Source organism: Neodiprion fabricii, chromosome 6 (genome assembly GCF_021155785.1).
Source record: "Neodiprion fabricii isolate iyNeoFabr1 chromosome 6, iyNeoFabr1.1, whole genome shotgun sequence".
Taxonomy (NCBI): Eukaryota; Metazoa; Arthropoda; class Insecta; order Hymenoptera; family Diprionidae; genus Neodiprion; species Neodiprion fabricii.
The window spans coordinates 22851968-22866921 of NC_060244.1; the positions used below are offsets into that span (position 1 = coordinate 22851968).

Here is a 14954-nt window from a genome sequence, read left to right on the forward strand (position 1 = left end):
CAATCATTTGGCGCTTTCATCGGGTTTCAATGCAGGTTTTGTAAGCGGGTATTGGTTATAATGCTCGCACACGAAGGTGTGCGAAACAAGCGTCACACGTCACGTCGTGGCTTCGCGACACGGCGATGTGATTATTACGGATCGACGATTTGCGAATATCTATTTCCCGTACCTCGATGGCTCGCGCTTGATACACGTTATACCCACAACAAGCCCACAACAGGCGCCTCGCGTTTAATTCCAACTTTTTACCCGGCCCGATTAGCCACGGCTCAAGGCACGAGTGTCGGTCAATAGGTGCAGCTACATCATTACCGGTAAAATGCCGTGGTGAACACCAGGCCGCTTTATACAAAAAGGTCAGTTTACCAGATAGGCTTTATATTATACACTCACGCATTTGTAACAACTGCCTGCACGCAGCCTGCGGCGAGGTGATTTTGGTAAATCGGATATTATAGCGCCCCCATTTTTCGGAGCAAAGAGCTTTTACGTGTAACTTTTCGTCGCCCAACATCGTTCGCTAATGTCCGTTGAATCTGAAATTCCATAACCTTGTTTCCTGCACCGCTGGTCCTATGTGACATCGTGTGCGAATACCTTCTCCAACATTCCAGAAGGTATCAAATTTATGTCCAGACGATCTCGCGCAACGGAGTGCAACCAATACCAACCCGCTACGTTCGCGTAGCGCGATATTCGACGATCGATATTTAGCGGAATACGCCGACCAGGGTTCATGAAACGTAAAAAATACTCCGCCAAAAACTCGACTCCGGTAGTTGTTCCGCCTGCGCGATTAAACGACAACGGCTGCTGTTCTCCGCGCTCGAGAGGAAACATCTCGCGTCTTGAATGTCGGGGTAATGCACGTTGCGGTGTGTTCCTGGCATCGACCGAACCAACACAGGCGAGAACGCGGGGTGGTAGCCACTTAACGGGATACCAGAAACATCGAGTACGAAGGTCTTCTATTTTTTCGTCGACTCGATCCCGAAGACCTTGGGAGGTGGCTCGGCGTACTCGCCAAGGAAAAGCCACCACCTGGGCACACTCCCAAAGCGATTCGACCACCTGTTATCTGCACAATTAGGAAATTAGCATTACCCACTCTTGGCTGGCATCGGCGGTGGTCTAACGATTAACCGCGCTGTCACGAGTGCACGCCTCGTAGACGAGGCGTGAAAGATAGACCTCCCTGCAGTTGTATAAGAGTAGGTATGTGGGTACTTGTTGCTGCCCGGTTGGTGGCTGGCTGCCAACTCGCCTTCGTGTTATGTCCGACGAAATAATTGTTACGGTAAGAACCGACGCTAAGTGAACGAAAATTACCGCCGCCTTAGTCCAGCCGCAGATGTGAAACGTCGGACCGCAAAAGAGGCAGATTACAATTTAAGAACGGGTAATCACGTGTTCTATACCTTCGCGCTGGTCGATGGATGTTGATGTTTTTACACCCGGTGACCTAAATGAATTTTCGATCAAAGCTAGACAGCGAAAGAATGAATTCTTGACTCTGCGTAACTTTGACGCGGCATGATTACTTCATATACAACTGATGTCATTTCATCCGGTAGAAATGCGCGGAACGAACTTGGTCGGGAACTAGTTCTCGGCAAGATGCAGCCAGAGTTTGAAGAGAAAGAAATTCGACCGAAGAAGACTGAAATGCGACCAACGAGCATGATGGAGTGGAGTAGCAACGTGCAAGAAAAACGATGGCGCTTCTTGTGTTCGGGGTGCAGGCGTGGCTTTCCTCGGCTCTCGCTGATGCTATCCTTTACAATAATTGCTTTTAAAGCCAGCGTGTATTCCGTTGTCTGCTGTTGGTACGTACCAACGCGGAATACGTGCCGTGCATGCACGCTTATGCATGCCTGATACGAAGAAAGAAGCATTAAGGTCTTGCATTTGCGTTTCTAAGCTTTCCCCGGATCGTATTGCGTCTAATGCCGTTCTGCTGTGAGTCAACAAAGACGGCGGATCCTCACTTTGCACCGATCCGCGATCAGTCGGTCCCCGTTGGAGTATTTCTGTCATTCAGCCAATCGAAGGTTCTACAACGTTCGGTGTTATAATCGTAAATCTACGGTCCGATAACCGTACGTGCCCGAACGATTCTAAAATAGCTGTTAGCAAGGAAAAAATTTCCAATTTCCAATCCCAAGCACACGAACAGTGTAAGTACGTATCATATCCGACAATTTCCTACACTTGGTACTTTTTCTCTTCACATTGAGCTGCGTATTTTGAACGGCAACTTCTCTTTTGTCGATGAACGGTAATTGACTCGATATCCAACCCCTTTGTGACATCCAAACTCTGTCTCGTCAGATACTTATCGTCTGAATGGAGTTTTGTTTGAAAGGGGGCTAATCACGCGGTTTATCAAAGTCGGGAGAAATTTTAATGAATTGCAATTAGTGAAATTACCGTGAAATTTAAATCGTCCTAAAATAAAAAAAAACATTTAAACAGAAAATACCCACGTGCGTCGCAGAGTGGGTACTTTCGTTCGTTCGTACTTCTGAGCAGCGCGTTGAAGTCAACAATGATTACACCGATAACGCAGTCTCATTTTCTCGACACTTTAAGAGAAACGCGTGTTACGTTCAAAGTATAATTAAAAAGTTGAAAAAGTTTAGAGAACATGGTTATTTGCGGGGAAAAACAAGCGGGTACCTAGTACGCTTGCGAATTTCAACAAATCGTCCGTAAAACTTTCCCCGATACGAGTCTCGGGTAGGAAAATAAAATAATAATTACAAAACGCGATAATTGGCCTGGCGAGATAATCGGCGAGTTTTCGCGAGGGAAAAAAAAGTAGCCAGTAATTTGAGGATATTTGACTCGATGTATAAAATTACCGGCAATTTCATTAATGCTCATCCAATTTCACCCGTTCCGCAGTGCTGCAAACTTTTGCCGAGTTAATTCTACCCGCCGCCCATGCGAACAATTGCAGTTGCCAAAATACAGTCGAAGCACATCGAGGTACGACACAACTATATAACGTTTAAGGGAAAGTGGGGGCAAAACGGGACACGAATTGTCCAAATATCGAATAATCGATTAACCAGGCACGAAAATTATTTCCAGAGAACGTTCGATTAGAGAAAATGCAAAAACGAAACTTGATTTTTGAACATGGTAAATCCTGATGCTACTCAGAGATTTTTAATTTCCGGCTCAAAGTTGGGATACGTCATCATCAGCGTTAATCGCGTGCAATTTGTCGTTTGCAATTCGACCAAGGGAAAATAACAAAAGGGAACGTGAACAGCTGCAGCGTATCGTTATCGTTTTTGTTGTCACTCAAAATTGCTCCGGAGCCTTCGTCCGATCCGTCCCATTTTACCCTCATCAACTCCGCGCTCTTCGGTAAGCTTATATAAAAATGTGCGGAAGTTTTACCCCCAAAATGACGATTTCACATTTACCTATATCTATGTATAGCAGCCCAACTATTTACCTATATCTATAACACAAAAGTCATCTCATCCGCAGCGACATGTTCAATACCGTGACTTTTTTTTCCTTTTCTTCAATCCAAATGTCTAGTTTTACCCCGACTTACCCCCGTCTGACGTTTAATAATATACGATTAAGTACGTATAAATATAAATACATATAATAGACAACATCCAACATCATGGCAAGTTACGTGACATTATAAATAATGTACTATAAGGTTGTTTTTTTTTTTTGCGTACATATATATAACAGAGGATTGCAGCCGCTCAGCGTAATGTACTATATATATATATATATATATATATATATATATAGGTATATAATGTTGTATAGTATGGACACCGAGCAACGTATCTATGAGTATATATATACATATAAATATGTATGTATGAGAGACGACGAGACGTTATAGCGGAATTTCGATTGCAGCTAACAAACCTGTAATAGCAATCTTCGCTGACCATTTGCTGGTGCCGTCCAACACCGACTGGTTGATCTCCTTCATATGTTTGATGTGGGCCTTTTCACTTACTCCAAACACCGACCTAGACTCCGATGAAATTTACACAATACATCCATGGAAACATAGGTGAACGGGTTGATTGGTTTGCAATTGACTCAGGCTTACGATCAATTATTATGCCATTATGAACTAGTCGATAGCGGGTTTGGCGCATCCGTTTGGGGATCGACGGGGGTTCGTATGCGACGAAGCGATTGCCTCGCTTACAAGTCACGACAATACGTGTAACACTCGAGCAACGGCTCGAGAGGCATCGCGGTGTAATAATGAAAAAGTGTAATCGAACCCTGACCGGCCTCGCGTGTAAAATTTTGACTAACCCAAGGTAGAAAAAGATTCAAGGAGTGGAAATCCTTTGTCAGTCCCGTTGAATTGATCCAGGACTACCGTCGAAAGCGCGAAACGCGATTTCTTCCCTAATTTTTCACCATCACGATATCTCGAACCACCGAGCGCGCTTCTCCAAGCCAAGCATATTATTTGCACGCCGCCTTGCGGTATGAACAATGGAATTACTCGTTCGCGCCTCCCCTTTTGTAGCGGATAAAACTCGTACCTGATCAACGAGCTTAAACAAAGGGTAAATCCTGGATTAACACGCGAAGGTCTGAAAACAGGCCTCAAAGCCAACAGAAAATATTATGCCAGTAAAATCCTGCACGCCTTTGCTCTCAATTTCAAAAATCATTTCATTACACCGAGGTAGAAAAATGTCCAGGGCCTCGTTGTCTCGGCCATCAGAGCTACTCTGTATCCTCTGTCTCAAGTTACTAACCGGCGAATATCGGATCCGCGTGCAACTCTACGTTGTAGCTTGATATTTTTATTTTCTCTCTGTCCGAAGCCGTCCGATTCAGAGTCTCGACCTTTTCGGCCGCGAGGCGTTAGGTTGGCGCGAAAAGAGGCTTTGAAATAGGAGAACAGTCTTTCACCCTGTGGTAAAAGGAAAGGTATCGAGCCGCTGATGGCTATTACGTTTCGCGTCGGAAAGCATCGCTCACTTTATCCGTTCCGAGGTGACCGGGCAAGAGGGAGAAAAGGTTGTATATGTAAGGCTAGCCGGCTATCTTCGGAGGTAAAATAAAGGAACCGCCTCGCGCCGAAGACAATTTTCATAAATCTGACTCAGCGTATAAACTCATATCCGTGACAACTCTGACGCGTTTCTGGGGGGGCTGCGTATTTTTATCCGTAAGCCACGCGGTGCGATGATTACATTTGCTTATAAATACGTAGTCCGCATGCGATGCTGATCGTCGTACATTGGCGGACCGTGCATACGTGTATCGTACGTAAATCCAAAAGCCTTACGCGTGGCCTGGACATTGAGCGCGAGCACTTCCGGCAAAGAAGGCTACTGGGAATTCGATTACTTATCTACTTGTAAATAAATAAAATTTCATTCCCGTCTCGGTTCGAGGTTGTGCTCGCGGGTAAGGAAACTGCCTCGAAGACGTATGATCAAATTTTCATCAAGTCCATCAAGGTTTTTATGCGCGATTTTTCGACCTAGGTCGATTTACCGCGGAACCTGGGAATTCTGGTAAGTCGTATAAGCAGGCGGATCGCGAGGTCGACGAAAGGTCGTCGTAACTTTCGAAATCAACGGCTTGGCTTGGAGAAAAAGTAACAGATATAATTTACACTCCGAGTGTGCTCGGAGTAAAAGAAAATCGACCGGTTCGGACGACAATTGTTTATTGCTCGATAATTTTTCGTCTCTTGTTGTTTCCCCTTTTGTACCCGGATCACGCGTATTTTTACGTATTAAAGTCTGATTAATGGAAAGATTTTTCCAACTTTTAATGACACTCACCGAATAAGCTCGAAGATTTCCGGCTTCTCCTTTTCTCGCTGCTTCATTCGTTCCTTCATCGCGGTTATTATGCTGTTCGCTTTGTCCTCGGCTCCGTGTTTCGAGCTCTTCTCAGCAGCTCCTGAAACCCAACGAAGATAAAACGTTACAACACTCGAATGCGAATTCGGTTCTCTCGTTGCTTGAATCAAAAACGATCTGGCAATGATGCGCCGCCAATAATCACTTCGCCGTTTCTTATCTCTTACCGCTTCCACTCTTCTCCTTTTTCACTCTCCTTGCAACTACAATGGGAATGAACACGAGACGGCGGATCTTATCGAACGCTGGCAAGAAAAGCTGGTTATTACAACCCGATAACCGGGGGTGAGTTCGAGTCATCGAACCCAAGTTCAGGTCGGACTTTATTATTGCATGTACATCAATCACGTGCGGCCTTCGAAGTGGTAGCTATTTGTTCTGCAAGCACGTTAAGCCACGATTAGCTAACCTTTTTCTCGGTTCGCCTTTCCATTCTTTATACATTTCTTACATACCTACCGCTGCGGGATTCTTGAGGAGTTCGATATCGTTTTTACAATACGCGGTTAACCCGCAAAGAATTGAGCACAGATATTTAATCGAAACTCTTGTATCGGCGTGAGTATACCACGACAATTTTACGGACAAATAGAATTGTGTATAACTATCAACGCGATTCATGTTACAGAAATAATTAAACCCTGTTTGAATTTATAATTTCTAAATCGATTCAATCAGCAGATTACTGTAGTAATGACGACTCTACAACGTGCATATCCGTCCTCGAAAATTAGCGAAAAATTTTCACAACGTTGATGCATTGATCGTGCATTTTACACCGCGTACCTAGATCATTTTTTATCACTGATCGACAAACCGAATTAGTTCGCGATTAAAGCAGACGTGTAAAGTGTCGGTACACGATTGATCGGTTTCGCCAATTACCACTTAACCGAGAATTAACCGTCGCCGAGTGACCGAGTCGTTGAATTTTCATTTTCAGCAATCAGAGTTAATCGATCAGGTTACAAATGATTGTCCGCAAAATCCTTGCCGATTGTAAACGACGTGTAGAATAAATTGCTGCGCTATAATGAGAAGGAGGGTAGAGAAAAGAGAAGAATCCAGAAGAGGCTTGTACTCCAAGGCTGCAGTACTCGGTAAAAACGCATTGCTACGTACGTACATCGCGAGTGGTTATCTTTTTTTTCAACCCAGAAGCCGTTCGGCATCTCTAATTTTCCGGTGCGCCTCCTCGCTCGCTTGAATATGTTTCCAGGCAACTGGCAAAGCGGTAACACATTCATACCGGTGCAGGATGTACGTACGTATGTACGGGTATGTACAGGCTTGCGTATAGCTACGCGAGAGCCTAATAAGTTCTATTTTCGGCGAAACCTGTTTCAACCGAGCTTAACTGGGTCGGAAATTACGTATACCAATCATTCTAATGCTCGCTGGCCATTAAGAAAGAGCTGGAATAACGGGTCGCGGAGCTGGAGAGTTTTATAATTTTATTACGCTGCCACTACGTGTTTTTATCGCGGTTGCCGAATCGCTTTGTTACACATGTACATACTTGCCCAAATTCAATAAAAAAAACTCGTATATATATAAATATAGTTGTAACGCTATTTCGTAAATTTGGGGCGATTGGAAGCTCGACAAATTTCGACTACACCCACCGAGGTGCGATTATCACGACTCACGTAAGACAGATTGCAGGCAGTTGAGAAATGTAAGTTTCACGTGAGTCGGAGGTTAGAAATATAGCGAATAAGCCGTTTTACTTTTTGCCGACAGTTTTCGATAGGCGGTAGGTCTACCGCTTCTATTATTCACGTCTACTCGAGGCGCCCGGTAAAATTTTTGCCATCGCTAATTAGATCTAAATGAAACAACGAACTGTGAAAAGTTGGTCTATATTTTGCGGCAGCGGCAAGTATCGTGGATTTGACCCGGAAGGCAGCGAAAGGTTACAAAAAAGACAATTAATAAAAACAAAAACAAAGGGGGAAAAAAAACGAGGAGGTAAGAAAAATGAAAAAAATATCCTGCGGCGGTTTAACGGCGCGACGTAAAAACTAGAAATATCTTTTCCAAGGCACAATAAAATCCGCGTCGTTAAACGGAACCGGAAGACCTAGATCCACACGAGATCCTGATACATTTTTCTATCCGAACGGAATAGACCGAGGAAGCCTGCAATAGTTTTTCTGGCGTTGAAAGAAGCTCAAAAATTTCTCTCTATCTCTCTCTGATTTCTCCGCGGAGTTGCGACGGGTGTTGGGCGGAGAATATAAAAACACTTCACGGTACTTTACGGTTTCTCCGGCTGTCTCACAACCCTTTCTCGATCGGGACAACACACGTGCTTGTCGCGTATTCGGCCTGCCTGCGGTGAGATTACGACGGGTGAAATCGGTGGATGCGGAATAGAATTGATTAGGCCCCGAACCTCGGCTAGACGTTACGTACGACAGAGAGAGATAGAGGATAATGCGGGGAAATCGATCACTTGCCATCAAACGTTAGGGCGCGGCGAGGATTTACACGACCCTATTGCATCCGGAAGCTGCGTCATCTGCACCGAGCCGAAAGCCTATAAACTCGACCCGATCTCAATCAACGTCTCCCGCGGGAATTGCACCCGTTGCAGTTCTAGTTTCGCGGAAACTGTGGCTAAAACTACGGAGCCTGCAGGGCTGCCCCGTTATTCCAGAGGTCCATGTATAAACTGCAGGGTGAACAAGTTTTTCACCGTTTAATCAGTTAGACGAACTATCAACTTCGTTGAACGCTGCGTTCGTCCTTTTCCCACGGAAACGAGGGGAAGTGCAGAGGGCTTAGCTCGATTTTGATGGAACGTTTATTTTTGGATAAAACCAAGAGTTGGATAACCTTCAAGGAACAAGACTCAGTGCATGGGAATTGTCGCTTGAAAAAGTTTAATATTATCATGGTTTAATTGCAAGTGAATGCCGGATCGTCGGAGAGCGGACTGGGGGTATAAGATATACGCGGGTGGGAAAAACTGTTAATTTGCCACATTTTGGAAAATACTATAACCTAATCATTATCAAATTTTCGAAACTACGGATGGAATTGAGAATAGGTCGTTGAAGGTTAACAGACGTAGTCCATCGTGCGAAAATTTATTTATCTGTTTATCATACCGACGTGATTGAGTGCACTTCTGATAATTTGCGAATACTTTTTTATCACTTTTTCCACGTGTTCCGTCAACTGTTCATGCAAAATCATAACTATAATAAGGGAGTCAACAGTTGCAAACGAATGAGGAAATTATTGGGTGGTAAAAAAGTATTTTTTATCAGTTTTATACGTCCGTAGCTTGTGAAGAGAAGAAAGCATTTTATATTTATTCGTTCAACTTCGGGTTCAAATTCACTACCATCGACAAGTTATTCGAATTTTCTTAAATAGCCAGTCTGTCTGGACCTTGAATTGCAGGTTGAATGTCTGTTCTAAACAACAACACTCTTTGTCCCAACAACCAGCGATTTGGATCTTCTTGTAAAACATCGAACAATAGCATCGGTCTAAGCCTTGAATGTCAATGAGTAGTCAAAAGTGCGAAACAGGACATTATTCTCGTAGAGTGATTAAATTAATAAACGAGAAAACCTGAACGAAATCAATTCATGGAGAAATTTTCAATTGTTACGTAATTTTTACTTGAAATGCACACGAAAATAACGCTCGGAATATTATACAACGACGAACAGTTTTTCGATTATCCGAGGTAAGAACTGCGTTTTTGGCTGCAGCTACACGACAGGCAGAATCTGTGGTTCAGCCTCATTTCGTGATAGTTTTCCTGATATTTCTTCGGAATAGATGTGAGGAGTTTCCAACAATTTGAATGATGTCCGTCGTATCCAGTAATTGATTCGGAAATAACTACATCTCTATATTTGATATTCAGCGCAGCACGGATGTTTTTTTTTTCACTTTTTCTTCGTGAAAAGTATTACTTTGTTGCGTAGACGTTTACATAAAAAACAAATTGGAATCTCCATGAACCGTTTGCGACAAGTTCTATGGTATCCTTCATTTTCAGACGCAATTTCCGGAAAAAGAACGTCGCTGTATTCCAAGTTAAATGCGACACGAATTTCCAGCTTTTCATTGCACAGAAATAACTTTTGCTTTGAGAAAAGTGCTACTTTCTCTTTCACATCGGTACATTCGAAAACACATTCTGCATTGGAAATGATTTTTAAAACAAAACGGCAGCGCAAGGATAAGCATTGACAGTCTTACTACGTGCGTTGAAATCTCATCGGAAACTGAAGCGTCTTTCTCGTTCACTTTCCGAATGATCCAATTCAAATATGACAATTACACATTACGAAAGGAATGGAAGACGGTAATGAAGACGATTTTTTCTTGACCTTGGTGAATTGTTGAATAATATTATTCTTGGATAGGAAGGTCGTGAACATGAAAACACTTTTTTTGTGTTAACGTTTCAGCCCGGATGGGGGCTCTCCTCAGAACAATTGATTTAGAACATCTGATGATGAACTGACACTTTCAAATAACGAAGAAAAGGAACCCACTAGTATATAGTGAATGCGTGTTAGAATAACCGAGTAAAATGCAAAAGTTCATTTTTTAAAAAACGCTACGACAGCGATACGAAACTCCCAAGCATTCATCCTGGTTGTTAATTGAATAAAAACACACAACGACCGTTTTAGGTTTCGAGTCTGGAGCACTTTTAAACGTGTGGAACGTCCAGTGTGTAGTGGTCTAACACGCATTCACTACATACTAGTGGGTGCCTTTTCTTCGTTATTTGAAAGTGTCAGTTCATCATCAGATGTTCTAAATAAATTGTTCTGAGGAGGGCCCCCATTCGGGCTGAAACGTTAACACAAAAAAAGTGTTTTCATGTTCACGACCTTCATATCCAAGAATAATGTTATTCAAGAAGACAGTAATGTTCGGAGCAGATGTTCTACTGCGTTTGAAGGTCCAGACCGATGCTATTGTTCGATGTTTTACAAGAAGGTCCGAATCGCTTGTTGTTGGGACAAAGAGTATTGTTGTTTGGAACAGACATTCAACCTGCAATTTAAGGTACAGACAGACTGGCTATTGAAGAAAATTCGAAAAACTTATTGTTGGTAGTGAATTTGAACCACCATAACAATCTAAACTTTTTCAGGTGAAATTTCCTTTGCCCCGAGTCATGTTTCTTCAAAGTTACTTAGCTCTTGGTTTACCACGCCCGCGGGTAAATGCGTCGTTTTCTTAATTGCTTTGTCTCGTCGTCGATTAGATTATAATTAGCCAATGGTGTCCGCACCGAGGAGACGTTCGATTTTTCCCAGACCACCAGCTTCACCGCAGCTTCATCTATAACCGGCATTTGATTTGCTTAAATCTTCAACCGGTAATCGCGCGTTTGATTCCGTGGATTGAATTTAGTTGCCGCTTAAACGGTCGAGTTATATACCGTTGAATGCGGGACTTGACAAAAGGTTGAAAAATCGCTTCGACAAGTCGGCAATAACGTTCGAAATAATGTGGATAAATCGTATATTTTTCCCCCTCGGCACACACGCCGCCTTTCACGAATCTGTCGGAAATTCGTTTGTGCCATAAGTTGAGTCGAGTTTGTATCCCGGTGCGAACGATTAATCAACATCTCGAGAAGGTGGTATCGGGGGTCGTGCGTGTGTAAAGGGTATCCCAGACACTCCGTCATTCCTAAATCGTTAATTCACCTAAACAAATGCCTCCCGTCACGCTGATTGCTTAGCTCCATAAACTCCCTCTCGCCGTCAGGGGAAGCATGCAGCGGTTGTAACGAAAATTTGAGTGTCGCACAAAGACGCGACTAATGACAACAATGAATTTTGGTAAACCGGAACAACGGAAATAGGTGGTAAAAATAATCTATCTGCGAATATAGTTTTATTTTCAACTCACTCTGCAGGCAGTCGGCGTTGAGCAGGTCCTTGCACTTCTCGTGACATTTGACCCCGCACTCGGTGCAGCGAACACCTTGTCTTGCGATGCCCCATAGAAGACCTTCGCACTCGTAGCAGTAGGTCGGCGAGGTCGCTGTCCAGAGTACGAAGTTGTGCGGCGTCGTCGATGATATTGGATAGATGAGAGCTTGAAGCGTTTTTTTGTAGACGTGCATCTTCTGCGAGAGTCAAGAGAACGATTTGCTGTTTTTAGTTGAACATCGGCGCGATACCTACTTCCTAGTCACGGGTGACAGACAGCCTTGGACTCGTTCTTCTATATTTCATTTGCTTTTCACTTTTTTTCTCGCCCGTATGACAACGCTAGTTTAAAGCGACGTCTTGCTTCTACAGCTCGGAGTTTTCAAAGTTTGGCGTTGAATAGATAATCTGTGCTTAAAGCGAGAAAAACGAGCAGGGAATGGAATATATTAATAAATGTGAGTTCCGTAATTCTTGGCTGCAGCGCAGGAGGATTGAGAATTATGATCTCATGCTATGGCGCAAAACTTTTTAGCAAATAGGAACGAGTCAAGGCGTATTCTGTTTCTCCAAGATTCTCTTTTTCCGATTCTTTTTTTTCTTCCTTCGTCTCTTCCGTACCCTAGATTCTATTCGTCTAACTCGCCAGCGTCACGTTCTCACAATCAGTCACGCACAATCGCAGCTGATGGCTCGGCAACGACTAGAATTTACTCCCGTGTTACATGTGTATCTATCGAGTTATTGAAAAGCTCATATTTCAATGGAAGCTTCGCGTAAGTGGATGTAAGAAGAAAAAGAAAGTGACTTGTAACTGATTTCGAGATGGTGGAAACTCAAATTTCAACAACTCTCATCCCCAGAATATTTGGATTTGAATTATCTCGCCGTTATTGTTCCTCGCGTTTTCACGCTTTAGCGAATGTATTCGTCCGCAGCTAATTTCAACTCGAGTCGTTATGAAAACGGAGCTTACAACGTACGGCCATTGAATGTTTCAATTCAACATCCGGAAGGTGAGTGTACTGTGTACAAAGATTTTATCGTTCACAGGTAGAATGACGACGTAACTCCGAGAAAGGGTGATAAAATTCAAGTTTGTGGTGTTTCTTTCCTTTCTCTTCCTTCTTGTTCTTTTTTAACGGTCAAAATTTATTGCGACGTAAAATAATAAAATGGGAGCGCTTATTTTTTTAACTGCAAACGTGTGAAAAGAACTCGCTTATTCATTCTCCTTCAATCTCCGTCAACCGGATGAAAAAACGACTCTAAAAAAACAAAATAGAAAAAAGACTACAACGGTGTATGCATAACGGTGTTTTTATCACCTCGTTCAAAGCTTTCCGAATATACTGGATTTTACACTTTGCAAAGGCAACAATCGCCTACTTTTTCCGTGAGGAACTGCTAATGAATATCGTACATATGTGCGAAACATTCAATTGTCGTTATTGAAATATACAGCGGAAATATGAAAGAAATTATCCGACTCGAACTAATACCTACAATGTTACTTGTTGTTCCGGTAGTAAATGTATTTCATTCGCTACGGGGTACGATTACGTTTCCGCGAATTTGCCTTCATGAGAAATTCAGCCCCGCTCGTTTTCCCTTTCTTCATTTTCTCCTTCGTATATTCACATTCACCCGCACGTAGGCATTAAATTGCATGTATACGAATATAATACACGTACACGCAAGCATTCGAAGGGCAAAAATCTCAAACCGGAAGCTCTACAGTTGGGTAACATGGCAAACGGTGCCTGCATGTCTGCCAATACATATATATCACATATGTATTATATATATGTAATGTTAGCTTTGGGGATGGTTTGAGAAAGTTGCGAGACTTTTCAGGCAAGCATTTCCGATCGAACAGTAAAACGTGTCGAATCGTCTTGAAAAGAATTTCGCAATTTCTCTGACCTTTTTGCTAAAACTATAAGGAAAAAGCTTTAAACATATCCTAAAAAGCACGGCTCGTACTGCGTGAACTTGAGCGTCTCGACTATCGTCCCAATTTCACAAGACGAAGCTTTCTCGTCGGAAGTTCATTTCGTCACACTGCAGCGTCGATAGCAAAAGTTTGCCACTTTTCAAATTGCAATTCGCAGAGCAATAGAGAAAGTAAACAAGCATATGTAATTTGATATAAATATACAGGTATATCAATACCGCAAGATGTATAAAAAATTCATGTAATTTGCTAGGATCGATACGCGGAAATGCGGATGATTTTGATGCGACCAGACAACGGTGACTGTTCAACAATAGATGAATGGGCCGGATAATGCATGCTTTTATAAGTCGATTGATTATTGAACGGCGACTACTGCGGGCGAAGAGCGATTTACGGCAATATAATCCATTTCGATGTCACGGCAGGTTGACATGGAAAACGGAAAATGCTGCAGACGGATATTTACACCCCGTGCGGGTGTAATTGAGCTTGTTGGCTTGGGTAGGCGATGCTGCTTCGTCAGGGGCCGTTGCAGCAAACTTTTGCCATCGCGTTGTTTTCGTGCGACGAAATTTAAAATCGAAGGTGATACGTTACCCTAGCGCTACCTATGTAAGGTCCTATTTTTATACCTATAATTTGTGGTATAGGTAGAATACGGAGTTATTCCTGACAGGAACTTGAATCTTAATCTACTGTTCATAGACCTACTTAGTATTTTCTATGCGGGGGGGGGGGGGGGGGGTTAATTTGATTTTCTATACATTATGAATATAATAAACTTGCTATAGACCTTGCAGAGAGCGAGACACACTTACGTGCAATAAAATAGAGACAGCGTGGTAATGAGCATAAAACGCAGCATAGTAGATATCAGAAAAGATTGATATTTTAATTAAAACCTTTCGAATTATATTATTATACAAGTAGATTTATATTGATAAGAATTTTTTTTGTTTCTTTTACCTTACTTTTTTTCATGTTCAAGTGAAATGAGGCGTGTCGTGTATAACAGGTAACAGGTAACAGAAGGTGTATACGTGGTATTTATCACACGAGGAATCCAAAGTGCTTTTGGTGTATATTAATTACACGAGGAATATAGTTATAGAATAATCTCATTAGTAAACAGTTATATGCGAAACCTTCGCGTTTTCGCGATAAATTATTACT

General features: G+C 42.6%; 1 protein-coding gene across 6 annotated transcripts in view; it reads right to left on the reverse strand.

The window, feature by feature from the left end:
• LOC124185656 overlaps positions 1-14954 on the reverse strand; it is a 97490-nt gene that overhangs the window by 19773 nt on the left and 62763 nt on the right. For 4 of the 6 annotated variants that reach the window (XM_046576621.1, XM_046576619.1, XM_046576616.1 and 1 more), the window contains 2 exons: positions 11799-12018; positions 5814-5934 (listed from right to left, as the gene is read on the reverse strand). In XM_046576621.1, the coding sequence (XP_046432577.1) occupies positions 5814-5934; positions 11799-12018 (341 nt within the window). The remainder of the gene's footprint in view (positions 1-5813; positions 5935-11798; positions 12019-14954) is intronic. The other 2 variants (XM_046576618.1, XM_046576620.1) reach the window with 1 other exon arrangement.